Source organism: Diadema antillarum, unplaced genomic scaffold, assembly GCF_040938485.1.
Source record: "Diadema antillarum isolate AM-2024a unplaced genomic scaffold, OU_Dant_1.0 seq00000562_RagTag, whole genome shotgun sequence".
NCBI classification, from domain to species: Eukaryota; Metazoa; Echinodermata; class Echinoidea; order Diadematoida; family Diadematidae; genus Diadema; species Diadema antillarum.
The window spans coordinates 74,012-95,982 of record NW_027271501.1 but is presented as its reverse complement, the minus strand read 5'-3'; the positions used below and the strand labels follow the sequence as shown (position 1 = coordinate 95,982).

Below are 21,971 nucleotides of genomic sequence, written 5' to 3'. Positions count from 1 at the left end.
TTGAAGCATTTCTCCTGCCTCATCAATACAAGGCAATGTCACTCAACACTCTCACAAAACTAGTTTCAGACAGCTTTTTACACTGTAAAGTGAACGATGTAGACATTATTTTCTACAGGTACAAGATAAGGAAGTTTTGGTGCTCCTTGGCACAAATGTACTTTCACAACCCGCCTCAAAATCTTCATTACAGGGGTAACCTGCAAGGCCTCTCTTACAAATATACAGTTTCAATGTGTAAAAACGACGTCTTCAGTGGTAACAATCCTTTCATCCCTTGTCGAGTAAAGCAAGAGCATCTCAGCTGTCACCTGTGATGCATGATTTTTTTTTTTTCAGAAGTACCTGCTTCTAATTAAGTCCAAGCTCTTGATGCATTCTCAGGAAAAGATATAGAAGCTGAAAAAAACAACAACAAACAGGCACAGACCCTTAAGGGTCTTTGAACTTTGAAGCATTCCTTTAAGAGCAAGACTTCACACATAGAGACTGAAGTCGATCCGTCGGGAGCTGTAGAAATTCTGACCAGACCCCACTTTCCGCACCCAAATGCCATCCTTGAAGTAGTCCTGCTCAGACCAATCCTGCATCTGTTGGCTCTGGTATGGTCCATATATTTCGGCATCATCCGTGTTTTCCCATTTGTACTCCCAGTAGACGAGGTCTGGGTCAAGTTCCCCTTTGTTGGCACCATTGGTTTCATCTGTGAATGATGTACACAAAGTTTGCTTTATAAAGAGTGAAATATTGCACTTGGTAGGAAGTGAAATCTAGCTATGTTACTGTATTCTTACAATGACATGACAAGGGTACATGCATCTCACTGCCGACGCCAGGTTTTTAAAAGTGTGTGTGAGTGTGTGTGTGTGTGGAGGGGAGGTACAATGTAGTTTATATTTCTGGTGCCACTTCCAGCTAACAGCTATCAGCTAACAAGCCAAAAAAGAAAAAAAAAAGACCTTCACTGACATTTTCTGGTGTCACTTCAACATTTCTTCAGCTAACATGCAAAAATACAAAACAAAACAAAAAAGAGAAAAAACAAGGCCTTCAGTGCAACTTTCTGATGCCACTTCCAGGTATCTTCAGCTGACGAGCAAAAAACAGAAAGGCTGTACCCGCGCTCCCACTTCAAGGTTTCATTGCCTGACCAAAAACAACAACAACAACAACAACAACAACAACAACAACAACTTGCAATCGGCAAAAGCCTAACCACATTCTACTTTTATTTTCTTGTGCCACTTCCGCGGCAACAAAAGTGGGGGCACAAAGTGGTTACACCCCATATACGTATTCCTATATATTATGGAGAAAAAAAAAGTGCCCTCTAAAAAAAGGCAAAAACACTGTCCCTCAAATACAACATACAAGGTAGGTTCCCTGTGTGAGAGAGTAACAACTTGCGCATGTAAAAGATCCTGCTTCATTCATTCATTGTAAAGAACTGGGTGCATAACCCTATGAAGTGTTTTGCTTCGTATCCAACTAGACTTCATGAAAGACCAGCTAGTGCAGCTGAATATGGGCTTTCCAGCCGTCTAGATGGAAAAATGAAACAAACAATCAAACAAACAGACTGTATCCTACCTGCTTTGCTTGTATTTGTTGTTAACTTCTTATCATCCACTTCCTCCGCAAACATGTCAAACTCTGCTTCCTTCTTGGCAGCCTTAGCCTCCTCATCCTGCTTCAGAATATGATGGATCTTCTCATACGTGTACTGATACATGTCAAAGTGTCCCCTTGCTACTAGCTCATCTACAAGGTCCGTCAGTTTCAACATATTTGCTTTGCTCTCAGCTGTTACCTCCTCAGATTCAGAGTCTTTAAGTTTCTGCGCTTTCCTTTGAGCTACTGAGCCCATCTTTTTCTTTCCACCACCAAGCCTCTGCATCGCCTTGGTGACGCTCTCTCCCTCCTTCATGTAACCAAGCATCTCTCGCATTACTTCAACTTCGGGCCTGGTAGGAACAGCCTCTCCGTCGCTCTCATCATCAGCATCCGCTCCCTTGTCCTGTCGCTTGAGGGCATTCTCCTCCTCCAGTCGATCCCAGTCAATATTCTCCAGCCATTCATCCCTGACATCATCCGTCTTCTTCTCATGATAGTTGCCATCCTTGTCAAAGTGACCCTCTGACATCTCCTGCTTGAGGTTAAAGGGCGTTAGCTTCACATCATCTTCCAAGTCAGGAGCCTCATCTTCCGCCCCTAATTGAGACAATAAAAAATAACAGCTGAAGTCTTTTCCATCCTTTCAACCTGACAATGCTCAACAATTAGTTACAGCGTACTTGCAATGATTCACTTTTTGCACCAAAATACAGATCTTTTGCAAGATGATATTTCATTAAGTACTGTACGAGCTGAAATTTTCGCGGTGGTTTTATTTTCGCGAATTTCGCGAATCGCCTTTGAACCGCGAAAATAACAACCCGCGAATAACTAAGTTCAGTTAGACCCTCGCAACCACGAAATTAACAACACGCGAGAATGTCCTCCAAATAGCAATTCGCAAAAATATCTGTACGCGAAAATTTCAGCTCGTACAGTATCTAAGAATAATCAACATCATACCATAACAGACATCAGGTAACTGAATAGCGGCTGCAAGATGGATTACCTCATCAAGTATCAAGTTGGTACTACATTGAATATAAGTGGCAAATTTCAGTTTCTATAATCAAGTAATAATGCATAATGGGTAATTTAAAGTCTCAACCCTTTGTTACTTACCCTCAACTTCATCCTCATGCATTTCATAGGCTGAAACCTCATCCACCTTGTCCTCTTCATCACTATCCAGTGAATGCTTGTCCTTAAAAGTCTTCAGTCTCTTTGTCTCTGTCACACCGGGTTCTCCTGTGCTCTTTTCACTCTGCTGGTCACTTTGGTCAAATCGTACCTTTCTCTTCATTTTCTCTGCCATTGTAGCGTCTCTACTTCAAAAAAGACAAAAAGTGGGGAATAAATAATTAGAATACATTTTATATTTAAACTCTACATAATCAAAGAAAAGGATCTCAATTGCTAATGAATCACAGACACAGTGCAGCAGAGACTCCAACCCCAAGCACCTTCTGATCTGATGATTCTCCCACCTGAAACCCCTACTGTCTTAACAAACTGGAGACTCCAACTTGATGTGCGCAAAGTGTAACGTCCCTTGGGGCCAGGGTCCAGAGCCCTGAAGCTCTAGTTTTCTAGAAGCTCTCTTGTGCTATCTCAGGTTTATTTTTCAACATGCGCTGGCACTAAGTAATTCAATGATTCAAATCACATAGTTTCGCTCCATAAAGCTTCAATTCATATACAGTATCATATGGCAATGCAGATGTCACATGACGCTCCACCCTGAGTCCCCTTGGATATAAATGAAAATTTAATTCCAGATTTTATGCAGGTGTTTGGGCTGGAAAAAGATCATTTCAAGTGAGATAAAATACATCTTATTCTTAAGCGGGAGAAACAGAGCCAGGGTGGGAGAAATTAAATATCAGGTGGGAAAATCATGGGAGATTTTGCGAAAATGGGCTTTTGGTGGGAGATCTCCCATAGAAAGTGGGAGTGCTAGAGACAAGTTTCTGGTGCAGAGCAGAGTGCTGGGGCCATGAGGCAAAGGCAGTGCCCATGCGCCATGCCTGTATATAACACAACAATGAGGTTAGTTCTGCAATTCTGTACAGTGCATTTTATGCACCACCCATGCCCATACTGGCCATAGACATAAAGTTACATGTAACACAGTTACTCTGAGTTAGATCTAGTCCCAACTGCAACACAACAGTGCGTTGTGCGTTCATCCTCGACCATTTCAGTTCGGGAAACCCACTCACAAGGGGGGCCCCTCCTTATAAGTAACCCGTCCCCCTTATAAGTAACCCCGTCCCCCTTATAAGTAACCCCCGGGGCACCCCTTATAAGGAGTCTCCACGCTTTTTTGCAATGCAACGCGAAAATGAAAGGACTGCGGCAATTCGCTTGATTATGTCCATAAAGCTTCACAAGTTTCCTAGTTACTCACGAAATTTGAGCAAAATCGGTTTGAGGCATCATATCTAAAATATTGGATTTAGATGCGATGTCAAACGACCCATGCGAATGCTGACATGCGAGCGATTACTGGCGTGAGTGTCGCCAGGCGCGGCGGCGCGGCAATGCTTGAGTGCAGACGTGGCGACTGAGTACACTAGCATTTGTACGTAAGTAGGCAGGTATCCTATTACCGAACAGTATCCTATTACCGAACGCGTACATTTTCAATGGAAGCCCGTTAAAACAACTCGTATACGCGCGCATCCATTGCACTACGCACGCGCTGTTATCTCCCAAGGGAGGCCGGTGCAGAAAATTGCTAAACTGCAGCAAAAAAACAGAAAATTTTAGTAAAAATCGCTGAAATGTTGATGTTTGTTATTCTGCGTTAATAACATTGACCGAAAATGCAATGCCTAAATTTCCCCATACAGAGGGGGCATGTTCGGTAAATACAATACGATTTGCGTCGGTAAAAAGACACGGTTTTTGTGGAAGGGTTATTTGAAATACAGATTTTGTAAAGTGCGTGGCTTAGTTTTCAAATAATACTGATACAGCTAAATTTATCAGAATTTTAATTATCTTCTGGGAGATCTTTAGCTAACTTGAAGCATAATGTTGCCCGTCTGGAGAAATTAAATAAAAATCGTTCGGTAATAGGATACACCTCCATACTCAGTCGCCACGTCTGCACTCAAGCATTGCCGCGCCGCCGCGCCTGGCGACACTCACGCCAGTAATCGCTCGCATGTCAGCATTCGCATGGGTCGTTTGACATCGCATTTAAATCCAATATTTTAGATATGATGCCTCAAACCGATTTTGCTCAAATTTCGTGAGTAACTAGGAAACTTGTGAAGCTTTATGGACATAATCAAGCGAATTGCCGCAGTCCTTTCATTTTCGCGTTGCATTGCAAAAAAGCGTGGAGACTCCTTATAAGGGGTGCCCCGGGGGTTACTTATAAGGGGGACGGGGTTACTTATAAGGGGGACGGGTTACTTATAAGGAGGGGCCCCCCTTGTGAGTGGGTTTCCCGAACTGATTTGAGGGCAGCACTTTATCGGAAGAAGAAGAAGAAGAAGAGCCTTCAAAAGTTTTGATGTTTGGCAAAAAGTCTGCATTCATTTTTACTTGTCTAACACACTTGTTACCAGTCAAAGTACACAACAAGTAACGTTAACGTAAGGCCTACCAGTAAATTTAGTAGAATTAGAAATGAGAATGTGATAGGCCTTTTCTAGGGTCTATGTTTTCTAATCAGATTCTAGAATAATAGACTTCTATGGTCATGGACACTGTTTCAGTCTACTTTTCGTAGAATTTCTACTTGTTGGAAACTGGTGTTTACATTGGCTATTGCATTGTTAGTTCAGTTCGTTCGTAACGTTAGTTGTACAAACATTTGACTAGGACGTTTCGTTATAGTTAGGAGTCTAACAGTAACACAAGATAGTCTATATAGTCACAGCACAGGGTCTACACATTATTACAAGTAACGAGTCACAATACACAGAAGGAAGTGCGTGGGACTGCGCAAATATAGCTAGTTCACACTTGCAACTGATCATTTCTGGTGTCTAGTTGAGTTCATTTTATGAGTACATCCGTGTGCTTTATTTCTCAATTGCAAAGAGTCTGTTGAGGAATAATGCTCTTCTAGTGGCATAGAGATTATTAACGCATGTATCATTAACACTGCTTACCTGTTAGCTGTTGCCGGTCGTTTAAATTTAGATCTCGCCGTAGACGACTACACGAACTTTCGCTCAGCAGTCGCGTTTTTGGTGTCACCTTGTTCACTATTATAACACTATTATGTTTCCTTGTATTGCATTTATCTAATAAATGATGTATAAAGTATAAATAAAATATGTTAGATAATACAAAACAAAATTTTTGATTGCAAAGAATTTTGTAATAAAAAATAGGCAAATTTTTGTTTTGAATAATAATAAATCTTATTCCACGACCATTGCTAGCTAGCTAATAAATGTATTCTGTCGTCTGCTCGTTAGCTGTAGCTGTCATCATTAGCTGTAGCTGTAGCTGTCATCGGTGGTGGACGTACTTCTTCACCTCTCCGCCTCTAGCTCCCTCCGCCTCTCTCCCCACGTGGACCTCTCTCGCGAGCGATACGGGTGAAGGCTGAGCCGGGTTTTTGATGAGTACCACTTTAGATAATTAGTAGATAATGTTAGTTTAATAAATACTAAGATAATTTATAAATAAATTAAATTTGTATGATTTACAGTAGCTCCTCTCTGAATACCGTATATACCTTTGTCTGCTTACGCTGTTTTCTTTTTCTCTCCCCCTCTCCCTACTCTTCACTTGTGCTTTCCGTGATACTCACGGTTCTGCTTTATTTACTCATTGGTTTCAGAGTGATACATCTCGTCAATTTGCTTCTGCTGTATACTGTATATACTTTGTAATAGAACACTCTGCCTGTATACGATTTGCTCCCCATATCTTCAGTTTGTATTGATTACCTGTATACTCATACACGATTTATTCCTCATATACGATTTGTTCCTCATATCCTGTATACGATCTGTTCCTCATATCTTCAGTTTGTATTGATTACCATACTTATACACGATTTATTCCTCACACCTTTATTTGTATCGACTATATTTATATACAAACCCATACACGATCTTTTCCTCAAAACTTTGTTTGTATCGATTATCTGCATACACATCACTGTGCTTATTACACCAATCTTGGTCTCGCAGACTAAGGTGGGGAAGTTTCCATCACATCTCGCATTGTTTTTCTTTTTCCTTTTTTTTGTATTATCAACTATTTCTAGTTTCAACTTTCAACCTATTATCAACTTTTCTAGTTTCCATTTGAGAGCGGTATAACTACAACGCTTCTTATCCTTTCCCACATAGTTGTCATTACATACCCATAGGTCACTGTTAAGCGCACTAAGATCTGTACAGTTTCGCTTCACTCCATAGCTGTATACTCTGTCTTTCATTCACCGAACAGTGGACTTTCCTAAGCACGGAGATTAGCCCAGATACTCACTGCAAGCTCCTCTGAAACTCCCCGGGAATTTCTTTTCTTCCCTTAGCAATAACAATCCGTTTTTCAGCACACTCTATTCCTCGCATTTCCCTAATCCCTTCATCTGTGAATTAGGTCCAATCTGTGCCCGTGGTAGCAGTATATAGGTCGTCTCCTGTGCACCTGTCACAGTCCTCTTTCTCTCATTTTCTTTGTGTTTTTCAGCACTCCCATACAATCACTACAAAACATAGGCTCAGCTCAATCAAATCCATCAAATATGGAGGACACTGAAACGGAACCTGACCCAGACCCCAATGACACTATGTTCACTCCTGTCAAAAGAAACAAACGATCCCGAAAAGACACCATATCACTCGAAGACAACGAAGATGAATTCCACACCCCCTCACGACCGTCAATCTCACTTTTTGTTACAATAACCGGAGTTGACAAAAACATAACTCAATCCAACCCTATCCAAGTAGCAAGGGAAATCAACCGCATAGCAGGACACGTCCTACAAGTACAACGCCACCCCAAATCGTTCGTGATTAAATGCGCCAACTCAAAACAAGTACATTCTTTTTTAGCGACAACCAACTTCTGCAACACGTCAATCTCCGTGACCAACACTAATACCCCCCTCACCTTAACAAAGGGAGTAATAAAGCGCGTTCCAGTTGATTTATCAGACGACTCAATTCATCAAGAACTACGGGATCAGGGAGTCACCGATGTACGCCGTATTTACAAAAAGATCAATAATACTCGCTCTGCCACATCTGTTGTCATTGTCACTTTCAATCTCAAATCTCTTCCTTCAGCTGTATCATTAGGGTACGAACGTTTCGAAGTATCGACGTACATTCCCCCTATCACGCGATGCTTCAGATGCCAACGATTTGGGCATGGCATCGACACCTGCCGGTTCAAGCTGCGATGTGTCAGGTGTGGTGAGCCCCACCAACTTGACCAGTGTCCCATCAAAGGTACCCCTCGATGCTTGCGATGTGGAGGGCCCCACAGTGCCGCTTATGCAGGTTGCCCTGAATACAAACAGGCAAGGAAAATACAGTCAGTTAAAGTACTAAACAAGTTATCTTATGCAGATGCAGTCCAGCAAGTACGGAACTCAACACAACCTGCCCATACCTCTCCGCCCGAAAACCCAACAGCTTCTCAAGTCATCTCAGACCCCGTCGCTCTCCCCACGCCGATTAACCAACCCTCTTCTTCCCATACGAACCCATCCCTTACTGTTACATCGTCTGCCACCCCTCATTATCAACATCCTCCCGCTACAGCCAAACACTCATCTCAAGTCCTCCCAACCCCTAATCTTCCCCCCACAAGACCCTCGACTTCAGACGCTTCAACACAGGTAGACAAGATCAACCAGTCTTCGCAATGCTCTCCTGGTTCTCCACTTACAGTCGAAAACCTGGTCACCTTCCTTGTTTTTGTTATCAACAACCTAGAGACTGCCAACTCGAAGAGCAACAGAATAAAGCTAACAGTACAGGCCGCCAACACCTGTTTCGGCACAATAATACCTCCTGAAAAAATTCATGAGCTGTTAACATCCATTTCTCAATAATGGATATACAGCTGCTCTGCATACTGTTTTCCCTTCCCCTGTTCAGTATGCAGTTCACGCTCTGGCAGTGGAACGCCCGTGGAATATCGTCCAACGGACACGAATTAGTTTACCACATTAACACCTCAAACGTTCCCCCACACATCATTTTGATTCAAGAGACTTGGGGTCATATACACACTGATTTTTCTATTCCTCATTATGTACCCATCTGGCGTCACCGTCCCAACTCCCGTAGAGGAGGATGCGCCATTTTCTTACGCTCCGGTATCGCACACGACATCATTAACTGCGCCCCCTCGCTCGAGGCGCAACAAGTTAATGTTTTGTTAGGCACCGCTAAATTGTCTGTTGTTAATTTTTATAATCCATTAAAAAAACTTACGTTAGATAATCTCAAAGCATTAACCTCCAATTGCCTCCCAAATTTTATATTAGCAGGTGATTTTAACGCTCACCATCCTATGTGGGGCGGAACCACGGAAGATCATAACGGGAGACTGATAGCTGATTATATATTATCCAACAACATATCTATATTGAATGATTCCTCCCCCACACGAATCGATATTTCACGCGGGACATCGTCTTCCATAGATTTAACTCTCTCAAGTCCCTCTCTAGCCGCACGATGCAACTGGTCTGTCTCTACTACCACTATGGGAAGTGATCACTTCCTGATCAAATGTGATATAGCACTTAATACACCTGTACCCAACATCACTCCCACTGATTTCAGATTACCTAAACCATCCCTATCCTTCCACAGGGCCAACTGGGAGCTGTTTGAAAAGGAATTACACAATACTTACAAGATGAAAAATGTTGACATTGAAAACATTTATGATTTCTACAACTTTTTTATTCTGTGCATCCAGAAAGCAGCGGAAACCGCCATTCCAACTAATAAAATAAAAAAACTTCCTCCTAATCCGTGGTGGAATTCAACATGCACCCAGGTTATCAAGGCTAAACACAGAGCTAAAAGAAGATTGGAAAGCTCATATTTATATTCTGATCTCTGTGATTATCTCAAAGCCTCCGCTCTGGCGAGGAAAACGATTAAATCTGCCAAACGTGCTCATTTTGAACAGTTCTGTAATACATTAAACCGTTTTACTCCTCTCTCTACCATATGGCGTAAGATTAAAATACTTTCCAATAACCGCCAGCATGGCACGACTTTTCCTCCTCTCCATATCAATGGTTCTCTTTCTTCTGACCCTCTAACTATAGCCAACGCTTTAGCAGCCTCATTCTGTGAGAAGTCCGCCTCTTCACATTTCTCAACACGTGAACTACCCACTACGGCCACACCGAACATCATTCATGATAACAACACCCCATTAAATTCCCCCTTTACACTTAGGGAACTAAAAAGAGCCATCCGCATAGCCAAAAACTCCTCACCTGGAGCTGACGGGATCAACAAAGCTCTCATATCCCACCTGACTGATAGCATGATTCATTCGCTGTTACGAATAATAAATCACATATGGGACACTTCCACCCTACCACCCCAATGGAAACACTCTATCGTTATACCCATTCTAAAACCCGGCAAGGATAAGCACGACATACGTTCTTATCGTCCCATCTCTCTGACTCCATTCCTGTGCAAGATCATGGAACGAATGATATCCAGCAGGTTAACCTATGTCATAAACAAACACCATCTGGTATCTCACACTCAATCCGCTTTCTTACCTCATCGCAGAATAACCAACAACCTTCTTCTTCTTGAATCAGATGTCCGTAAATCCTTAATCACTAAACATTACACCGCAGCTATTTTTCTAGATCTCAGCCAAGCATTCGACACCGTCGACCACAACGCTCTCATTGCCAAACTCCAATCCATCGGACTACAAGGTAGATTTCTTGAGTGGATTCGCAACTTTTTAGACTCGCGGACCATACAAGTACGCATTGATTCCTTTCTGTCCGACACTTATCACCAAAATATCGGTCTTCCTCAAGGAAGCGTTATTAGTCCAGTTCTCTTTACTCTTTTCATCAACGACATCTCTTACTGCAGCAGATCCAATATATCTCTTTACGCAGATGATATAGCGATTTGGCGCACTTCCACCAACCTACGATACATCAATTTCAAATTACAGGTGGACATCGACAACATCGCCTCTTGGCTGAAACAATGGGGCCTTTCTTTATCAAGCAATAAATCCAAAGTAATGATTTTTTATCCGCGATCAGTTGCCGCCAGTAATTTCAATATACATGTATCTGATGCTCCTTTAGAAATTGTGCAAAACTACAAATACCTCGGCGTCATTTTTGACTCCTCGCTATCGTGGTCATCTCATGTAAACTATATACTGAATAAATGTAATAGACGCCTTAACCTTCTTCGGTCTGTATCCGGCACGTCCTGGGGCGCTGATACTAAAACCTTGTTATTATTATATCGTTCATTAGTTCGCCCCCACCTTGATTATTCATGTGAAATCTACAATTCCATTTCCCCAACACTTGCCAAGAAGCTGGACTCAGTTCAAGGCCACGCCCTACGTATAGCCACTGGTGCTCTCCCCTCCACCCCACTACACTCTCTCCAAGTGGAATGCCACGAAGCTCCCTTAGATATACGCCGTGAGAGGGCCGCTTTCAACTACTGTGCTTATCTGTTTTCTCTCTCCACCACTCACCAAGCCCGGGCCGCCATCTCGGACTGCTGGCAGTTTGCCACTGTCAAATGGCCTGAACACAAAAAACCGTTTGCCCTCCGCACTTCACATTTATTTCCCACTTTCAGCAAACTCATCCCGCTATCTGACTGCCCGTGTCCGCCATGGTCAATATTATTTCCTACAATCGACCTCTCCATTCATGACCACTGCACAAAGACGTCCCACCCTGAAATGCAAAGACAAACTGCTCTCCAGATTATCAACACTACCTATGCTAAACACCTTCATCTCTACACAGACGGCTCTCACGACCCCACCAGCAACAGGGTTGGCATTGGGATTTATATTCCCCGCCACGAAATAAAAATCTACGAAAGAATCTCCCGCATTTCCATATGCCGTGCTGAACTCACTGCAATTTTAGAAGCTCTAACCTGGCTAGAAACTTCTTCTCCACAGAAAGCTGCAATATTTTCAGACTCCCTCAGCGCTCTGTCTTTATTAGAAAACTATTCCTCAAATAAACACGACCTAACTTGCGATATTTTATTGAAATGTTCACATTTATTATCTAATGGATTTTCTCTTTCCCTAGTCTGGATCCCCTCACATTGTGGTCTAAAAGGTAATGATTGTGCAGACTCTCTCGCGAAGAAAAGTCTAAAAAAAGATTACATAACCATCATGATCCCTCCTACCGTTTCTGAGATTAGACATTTAATCTCGACAAAATGTCTGGACGCCTGGAACGAGACTTGGCGCACATCCACCCATGGTCGTCATCTATACTTCATTCATAGTAATGTCAAACAGCTTTTCTCCATCGATTGTATTTGCCGCCGAGACGAAATTATCATTCACAGACTCAGAATGGGTCGTGCTCGACTCCCTGCTTTCTTACACTTAATTCACAAACACCCTAATGGCCTTTGTCACACCTGCAACTCCCCGGAAACTGTAGGACACTACCTGTTATACTGCACACGATTCCTAAAACAACGTACAGCATTAGCACAAAGATTACATAAATCTACCCTGCAGCTGTCTGATCTTTTCTCCAACCAGCAGTCCATGGACCACCTGCTTCAATATGTAAAGGACACAAACCAGTATTTCACAATTTGATATCTCTTCCCTTTTATCTCTATGCCACTACCTACATTAATTATACCAAGGTATGTTTGTAGAGGTCAAACGACTGCAAGGGAGAACTCCACACGCATACATGTACCATCGATATACTCAATACGCCTTTGTTTTATTCCGATACCACCGTCATATTCAACGCCATCCTTAGTTCTATATCTCTATTCTTTCTCTTCTTCTACACTTATCTGCATTTTTCTCTAAGGTTAGCATTATCAATGGCTCGTGACCGACGGTAACGCTTCTTTCAATTGTGATCCATTTTTATATCCCATGCATGTAATCTTGGTAACGGGCTGACCCTATGTCAGAGAGAGGAGCTCAGCACCCTCCACCCCCCTAGCTGTCTGTCTTCTCGTTCTGTCTTCACCCTTTCCGCTATTCTTCTATCAACACTTCTCTTCCACGATGTCTCTGCCTACTAGGCTAATAATAATTAACACCTAGGCCGATAAGGCAACTAGAGGCGCCTGACCCCGGGAAAGGCCAAGACATCACCGGCGTCGGCGGGCGGGTCCTATACCTGCTTTGCCGACGGGAACGGCGTAACCCTGCATTTCTCTCGATGCAGGAGTAGGCAGATGACATCATTTCCGGAACCCTGTCCCCTTCCTTCCGTTGTATATATATCATTGTAAATATGAAAATAAATGTAATTTGCTTTTTTGTAAATAATTTAAAGTAGTTTAGGTTTTTATAATTAAATTTCAGGCATATCTGAATAATTATATTTTTTGGAGCAAATTGCCCACCCGGCAGAGAGCTCCACAATCTAAAACAACAACAACAACTCGTTCAAGCTCGGCCGAAAGTAGTTGTGCGAACTTCATTTGTGCAATGTGCCAAGGGTATCCGATCCGGTAAAGTTCACTGGCCCCGACTTTGGACATTGGCGATTCAACTGTGAAGAGATGAAATGGATGAATCAAAGGATTCAGCAGGAACACAGTCAGTTCCTACAATTTCCTTCGAGTCCAAATGTACGAGTACAGACATTGCCGAGGAGAACAGTTGCAGCAGCAGTAGCATTGCCAGTAGCGTCATTTCAGGCTCAACTGAATCTGACTGCACGCCGTCCCCGTTGCTCCTCGATGGACTTCAGTTGTAAGTAAATTTACTGTTTAGTAACTAACTGTTTAGTATTACCCATTAGTGTTAGAAACCTCTAGAACCTACATGTCCAACATGATGTAGATGTACTTGTAAAAATAAGGACCTTGACAATCAGAATGCGTTTAGCAGTGACAGTTCAACTTAGGCTAAGACTGAGTCCGTGAAGAAACACAAGACGTTCAAGGGGCTACCTTAGAAAGCTTAGCCAGGTCCATTATAGTTCGTCTAACTGTTAGTTGTACTAACTTGTAGTTGAATGAAGTAGAACACAATCTAACGTTAGATTTTCTATCAATCGAACACTCCAGTCTCCAGTCTGACCCAATTTTGATAAAAATGTGGAGCAAACTATAAAAATGGGGAGCAAACAGAGCGAGAAAAACAAACAAACAACAACTAACGGCTAGGCCCTAGCTTAGATCAAGTGTGAAGTAAGAATATCTAATGTTAGATCTCACTAGAATCTATCAACTATTATGAATATTTACATCTGCAGTTCAAACAATTGATTCATTACATTTTATAATGTGTTCAATTATTTTTTTCTCCTTTGTTTGGTGAATGTTAACCCAGTTTGACTATTACAAACTAAAAAAAAATAAGCATGTTGGAACATGAATTCTAACATGTTAATAATGTCTTTTGATTTCTTTTGAACATATCATTCGACTTTTTTTCAGAATGTTACTGATAGCGTTTAATATCATTACCATCATCATCTTTTGTTCCTTGTACTATAGCCTGACAAGAAAATTTGGAACCTGCAGTCCATCTGGTGGCAACCACACTGAAAATGGTGAGATGTCTCTTTTCTTACCAACAAATTCTGATGTGGAAGGAATAGCTGGAGTTATTATGATGCAACAGTCTCAAAATTGCATGAACAAACATTGCAATAGTGATGAATGGAAATATCGATATCAGTTTAATAGCTAGCTTGATCATGACAAAGTGGAATGGGGGGTGGAGGGGGGGGGGGGGGGTTTGCATGCATCGTAGAACTTTTTATTGTACCAGGTAGATCTTATGATTACCAGCCACCAGATATTCAATGCATGCATTAAATGTCTACAAGAAAGACTGCCTTTTGTTAAAGACAATATGAAGATGGTAAAATATTTTGCTTTGCATTATCTACATACCGGTACTTCAAGCTTAGTACATTTGCTACATAGCATTTTACTCTGAAGGACAGCTGACAGGTGATTTTTTTAGGTAAAAGGAATACTGTATAATGAAAAGGTATTCACTATGAATCAATGGATTTTTTTTTCCCCTAAGGAAAAATTGTTTGAAGAAGTAACAATGTGGTCCAAGATCATTTGACTGATTATTGAATGTTTTTTTCATTCCCTTAGATGGAGACAACTTAGATAGTACTTCTTGTTCAGAATCTCTTCTGGAACCTGTGAAAAGGTGAGATGTGTGGGTACAAATGATGTTTTGTTTCAATTTGGTTGTCAGATACAACTGCATGCATATATAAAAGTTAAATGCAAATGCTGCATTGTATGAGCTGTCTTGTAAACTCTAACAACAGGCCACTGTCATTGGCTTTTGTAAACCCGCAAAGACATTATTTAAAATACTAGGGTTAGAAATCATCAAATTTTGCAGACAAGCTGTAGGCTCATGTTTAAATGCAAAGAGAAAAAGAAAAGAAAAGAAAAGAAATCCAGCAAAAAAATATTTCAAGAATGGTGTTTGAAATCTATATCAAGAGATCTATATGCAAATATCACCATGCTGATGAAATGTTTCCTGAATGGCTTATTCTAAAACTACAACTGTCTTTGAGAAATTCTCATATGGTAACCAGTTACTCAGAGATTTTCACTTTTTGTTGACTCTGGTAGCATGTGGAAATTTGTCAAACTGGGAACATTATTATAAAGCAGTTTCTTTGTGTTTGCTTGCTTTTGTTGCACAACAGATCATCTGAGAATTTTCAGTGCAAGTTACAAACTAGTAATGATGACATCAGTGATTTGGAAATATACAGACCATGGCATTTATTCTATCTTCATAGCTACAATTCATCTTGGCCAGATTTTTGGCTGTTACTATACTTACAGATAGCTGATCATTTGCATTGACATTGTTTGGAAGCTTGTAGTGCTTATAAATGTTCTATTTCAAGTCAGTTCTATAAGAAATGACTAAATAGTATGATTTTGATTGTGGTCAGATACTTTGGTTATTGAGGAACTCCCCTGTTGATTTAAGTATCTGTTGACTTGTTTTCATTTGATAACTACTGGCTTTCAGAATCCAGGATGGTGCTCTTTTACAAGCAGAAAAACCTCTTTCTGATGGCAGTCCAGTGTTTTCATGGAACCAAGTGCAAAAGTTGTCATGGAGATCTCATTTATCTGCGGCAGCTATTCTTGTAGAAGACGATGAAATTGTGTCAAACCAGGAGCCCCTTTCAAGTCCCCTGAAATCTCCCTCACTGCGAGCAACAGATGGTGTGTCTGTTGTTGTGGAAGAAGCAAAGTCGCCAGGAACAGAAAATGTGAGTGAGTTAAACCAGATCCAAAGGTTTGATGTTTATGAGGACTCTGACCACCCGATATGTCCTGCAGTGGACAGTGAGGCCCTTTTGTGTCCAAGACAGCTCCATCAACAGCTTGTTCCTGGTAGTAGCATGGCTATCTCTGATAGTAAAGTTAGTCACCCAACTTTAGACAGACATCCCAATTCTGATGAAATAAGGTGCACAGAAGTGCCTTCTGAGGAAGAGTCACGGGATGGGGGAGATCAGCTAGTTCCTTCTCCCAGGCAGATGACTAAGAGCACAACCTCAGAGAGGGGCCCTGTCCTCTGGGACTCAGATGATGAAACCCAGATTGATGGGAGCGCCTCCATGTTTTCTGACTCCAGTTTCATCAAGTCTTCTATGGATAATGTGCTAAAGCTTGGGGATAATAAGTCACTGACTTCTTCCAAGGAGACCTGGTACAATAGAGACTCTGATGTTGGAGAAATTAGTGGATCGCCTAGCATCAGTGGAGATTGTTCTGCAGGTGGCATAGTTTTTGGGAGGACAGAAGGTGGTAGGACCAAGTCAATGGCAGGAAGCTCATACCATGAATCTGGAAAAGGACATAATTTGACCTCATCTCTGCAAAGTAGACAATATTTGGAGGATAAAGAGGCAGACCTAAGTGCTCTTAACTCAGATAATGAATTATCTCAAAACTGTTTCAAGTCCTTGTCAGGACCGTGCAGGGTTGATCATTGCAAAGAAGATGCTGATAAACATTTAGAACAAAATCAGGAAGGAACAAATGTTGCTGATTCCTCTATTGGCGAGGTTGATAACGGAAGACAAATGGCTAAAAGTGTTGGCGGAAGAAAAAGGAAAAAGTGTACAAGCACCAGAGAAGATGCAAAAGTAAAGCAAGATTGTTGTAGCAAAGCTACCAAATGTAGGAAGAAGGTTAATGAAAGGAAGGAAATTGGAAGACTTGGTGTTTATTCAACTGAGCAAAGTTCAACAGTTGGTTCAGCAAGGAGTATGCGACAGAATGCGGGAGTCAGCAGAGCAGACAAGTTGGTGTGTATTCTTCAGTTTACTGATGCTCTACTAGTATATACTGATGATAAAGACAATTTCAATAGTAGATAACCAAATGTAGAGTCTGAACATTTGTGAGATAGTATATGGGTGCAGAACTGGCTCCTATTTCTAGATTACAATTACTGGTAGATGTTCAAATCAGCCAATGAAAGAAATGAATATAAGATGTCAGAATCGTAGAGTGCAGTGTTTTTGGAAATGCCTTTATTCCATTTTGTTTATTTTGTGCAATGTCTTCCAGCTATATGATTCTCAATATTTTTTTCGTGTCTAGAAATGCTTCCTAATTACTCTGGTAGGTATTGGGATATTATGGAACATTGTGAAGATTTAAAACAAATTCAAGAAATGCACATTTACAAATTTGCAAATTTGTTGTATGAGAATAAGTGCAAACTCTTTGGCTTAATGTCTATGTTCTTACTTTGTGTTAGGTGTGTGTGAAATGATAGCACACGACATTTCTATCATGTCATGTCTTCGTCTTTTTTATTCATTTTTCCTTCAGATTCACAGCAACATTACGACACTGGCAAAGCGACTGAAGAGATTGTCTGGGAACCAAACAAAAATTGAGAAAGATCTCAGACAGCCTGAGATATCCTGTAAAGGTACTTTGCAACAAATTTTCTGCTTTACAGTGTTTAATGTTTTACATCCTGATGAGGAGAAATTTTGTGATTTACTTTGAAGAGATGTATCATCCAAAATACAAATCTCTCAAAGGATACACCACGACTCCCTTTTTATGTCATGAGTTCAAAGAAGATATATCAAAGAGACAAAAGTATCAGTCTTTGTAGAAAAAAAAGTCACAAAAACAGTAGTAATGATTTATGTCATTTCACAATGTGCTTATTAACATGCAAATGATTACAGAGGTTGAAAAGAGCATGGGCTAAGAGTATCATCAATATATAATGCGGATGTTTCATGTGCATTGTGTGGCATCAAAATCAAGGTGATACACTGTGGCATACCAGCATATACAGTTAAAGACATCCAAGACCTTCCACGAAAACAAACACAGTTCTTGCAAAAGAGTGTTGATATATCAGTTGTTATAAAGACAGAGTACAATGCTTGAAATGGCAGAGCTTGACTCTGCATGGGTATATAAACAATGAGAATTAATGTCATGTGGTATGGTTCATATTTCTCTATAGAGGGAACTAGGATTGGAAAGCAAATGCGTAGTGCCCACAACACTCTTCGGCAGATAACAGATGAAATCACCCAGATCAAGGAGGATCTACTTCAAACTCTTGAGAGCATCAGGTTGATCCACAGTCAGGGGACTCACAGAAAGTTCCTTCACACTGAGATGAGTGAAGTGGAGGAGCTGCAACAGAGTCTTTACAGGCAGCTAAAAGTACACAGAGGCCTTGCATGCACTCTTCAAGCCGTCCTCCTCAAGCTCAAGTCCAGTCCAAGAAAGGAACTGAGGCAAAGAGAACTTGAGGGAGGAAAACCGAAGAGGGCATTTTCTTCTCATACACAGAACAGTGAAGTCACAAGCTCTGTGGTAAGCCTTAGACTTTCAACAGGGGTGGAATTTACACCTTTTTTTGCACATGATCTACAGCATTTGCATCCACTATGACAAGAATGACACTTACTTTTTATTATCTTACTCCCTTGTTGTTAAATGTTAAAAAATAATAGTTATTGGTAATTAGTCCCTTTGGAACCACAGCATTGCTATGGTAATAATCAAGATGAGAAAAGTGCACATTAAAACGAACTAGTATTCTGGGTTAAGATATCCCCATGTTCATATCTCGTGAAGATAGCACCACAAAAGTGGGCTAAAAAAACTACAACACAAAAACATACAAAAAAAAAACCAGAGCTTCAAGCTGGAATTTGAAGTAATGTCACTGATTGCCTTTTTGCTTTATCTGTTGCACTTCAGTTTATTAAAATGGCTTCTTAATAAGGTATAAACTTATATTACTTATGCTAAAAAAATGGAATATCTTTACAGCATGTGCAATTTGTTACATCATTTGACAATTATCATCTGTATAAAATTAGTAGCTAGTGTGGATAACACCATTGGAAACATAAAAGCATGCATTCAGTGTGAATGATCAATTGTTTGGCATTTCCTTTGCCATGAAATTGCTGTCAATTATGTTCATTATTCATCTGTCTAATGTTTCCTTCCAGCAGTCTGTACCACAAACATCAGACAGAGATGATAACATGAGACGGCAGAGCAGTTTGCTGAAGGAACTCATGACCACTCTGGATGAATCTGCAGGGGCTCTGTTGGTCAGGTTCATGTCTCTGCTACAGGAAAAAGAACACAGCTCCAACACTGAAGATAGGAACAGGAGTGGGTCTGATCGTACAAGTGACACATCTCGGCACAATGGTGATAGGTGCCCAGTAGGAAAGACAGGTGAAGATAAGGGGCTCCTTCCAGCTTCCACCTATAATGCCCTGGATGAAGAAGGGCAGCTGGCAGTCACTCTAAAGTCTGATGAGGCTGGAGATTCAATGAATGAAGGAAGAGAAGAGTGCAGTCCATTCCCAATGGCAGATGAGTGTTCTTCAAGTGAGGATGAAGCAGAACTAGAGCATAGGAGCATCACATCTCATGGAGTAGATGTCCCTTCTGAGGACTCACGAGACTGCATGAGAGCACCAACAATACATTCATTGAGCACAAACCAACACAGAAGTGTACGAAAGCCTGGAACTTCAAGTAATGGTGTGACAAGAAATATGACACAGGGAAAAGGTTGTACTGCAGCCAGTGGAACAGAGCATCCTGGTGCAAGTAAAACACAGTTAGGAAAAGTTTTCCCCAAGGCACTATCAGTATCCACTGCAGAAGAAATCTCGTCTAAGTCTTCCTCTACAAGTGACAATTACCCAAAGTCACCCATTTCAGATGCGCAATTGGACCAAGAGTACTTGAAACCAATTGCAACAAGACTTGTCACTCTACCAAGACCAGATGGCCATCAAACTGTTGGCAAGCCTTCAACGAGCTCAGACAGCCCATCAATAAGCAATGCCACATCTTGCACAATGGATGCTTCAAGCTTTTCACTGCCTGATAACACCAGACTAAATCCAAAGACCGTTTCCATCTTGAGAACCAGCACAGAATCTACAGTGATGGCTAAGGAAGCCAACATCAGCAGCGTACCTATCTCTGCAGCTTCAAGAGCCGTAGATACAAATGTTCAGACAGCACAAAACAGAAGTGGCGGCAGGCTACAATCTAAGGAAGCAGGTTTCCTGTCCACAGGCTCAATACACCCTTTGACTGTCACATCATTTCAAAACATATCAGCCAGTGAGCCCTTACAATGGTCTGGAGAGCAATTGATGGAAGCTGAAAGAGAGGAAGGTGATGGAGCCATCAGCAAACAAACTTCAGGGTATCAAGAATTTGCATTTCATGCCACTGGTATGAAGAAGTGCTCCACTGAGGCACCTACCAACGCACCCACTGCAACATCATTGCGCAGTGAGACAATTTGCTGCCGGCCAATTCGGCAGAATACTGCTAGTCTCCAAGAGAAATTTCACAGGACTTCTCTGCATAGGGACCACACCCAAGCCGTGCATTCTAAATTGCCAGACATGACATCCCTAAAGAAGGTTTGTGTTATTTTATGGATATATGTTTGCTCATGCTGACTTCTCCTTCATTCATATTTTGCTGCGGCAATACATTTGACTCTTGCTCTTATCACAATTAGCACAGCTCATTTATTTATGTTTATTTCAGGTGTTTCTGTGATTGAGCCAGGTGCTTTCATTTTTTGAGTAAACAAGTCAGTTCTAATAGAATGCAGTCCCATTGTGATGAACATGGTTTTAATGAAACTATACATTGGGAGTCACCTGTATACCAAGCAACAATGGAATTGATAAGGATGATATGCATATTACATGACTGTGTTTCACTTCATAGAAATATGCACAAACTGTAAATGTCCATAAATCTTATCTATAAACCCCAACGTATTGAACATTGTATGTTACAAGACTCAGTAGTGTAAAATGATATGTTGTGGTACCATCTAAGTAGAAGTCGTAGCTTATGCTCTTATCTCTGAATGTTTATCATTGTATGCTGTGTACACCATTGTATGCTGTGTACACCATTGTTGCTATGTAAATGTTTATGGTATTGTTTTAAATACCTTTACCATACCTGTTGCCTTTACAGCGAGCCCTTCTATTCCTTCTTTTGTTTTTTGTTTTTTCAGGTCTATCTCATCAATGAAAATGAGCTCTTTCCTTACACCCAGGTTCTGCCTAGAGAATTTTGGACAAATGATGATATCATCGACCTTGAGTTCCCTGGAGGTTTGTTTGAAGACATCAACGTGTGGTAGAAGTGAATAGCCCTTATTTTAGATTATCAAGAAGGATTCATTTTCATGTTCAAACGACTGTAGTGCTGACGTTGCGAAGATGTGTAGCCTTCGATGCACATACAGACTCTCATTCACAAAGTATAACTGAATGACTTAAGTTATTGGTTAGATTTGTTTTTCTAAATCTCAGATACTAGATAAGTGACCAATTCGAAAGCTTTTCCTGCAAGTAAAGCTCTTCAACTTACAAACAAATTAAGAATCTGCTGTACAATCACTTCGATCAGCTTTAAGCCTTTTGTTATTTTGACAAGTTTTGGGTCTGTGCTGGGGGTCTATTCATACTGCTCGATTCTTGGCCCTATGTAGGGGACATGTTCATTGCAATCAATCCCAAATTTGTTTGGAGAATCATCTTGTATGAATAGTTCTTGATACTACTGTGAAAGTGGAATTTTCCCGCGGTATGAAAA

At 41.1% G+C, this 21,971-nt stretch overlaps 1 protein-coding gene across 1 annotated transcript; it reads right to left on the bottom strand.

The window, feature by feature from the left end:
- Positions 1-476: 476 nt before the first annotated feature.
- On the bottom strand, positions 477-5,784 carry LOC139735025 (CD2 antigen cytoplasmic tail-binding protein 2 homolog). The gene is made up of 4 exons (XM_071645799.1): positions 5,745-5,784; positions 2,737-2,942; positions 1,591-2,211; positions 477-703 (listed from the first exon to the last, which is right to left on the bottom strand). Exons 2-4 carry the CDS (start codon positions 2,927-2,929, stop codon positions 477-479), a joined length of 1,041 nt encoding a protein of 346 aa, XP_071501900.1. The 5' UTR covers positions 2,930-2,942; positions 5,745-5,784.
- Positions 5,785-21,971: the final 16,187 nt, after the last annotated feature.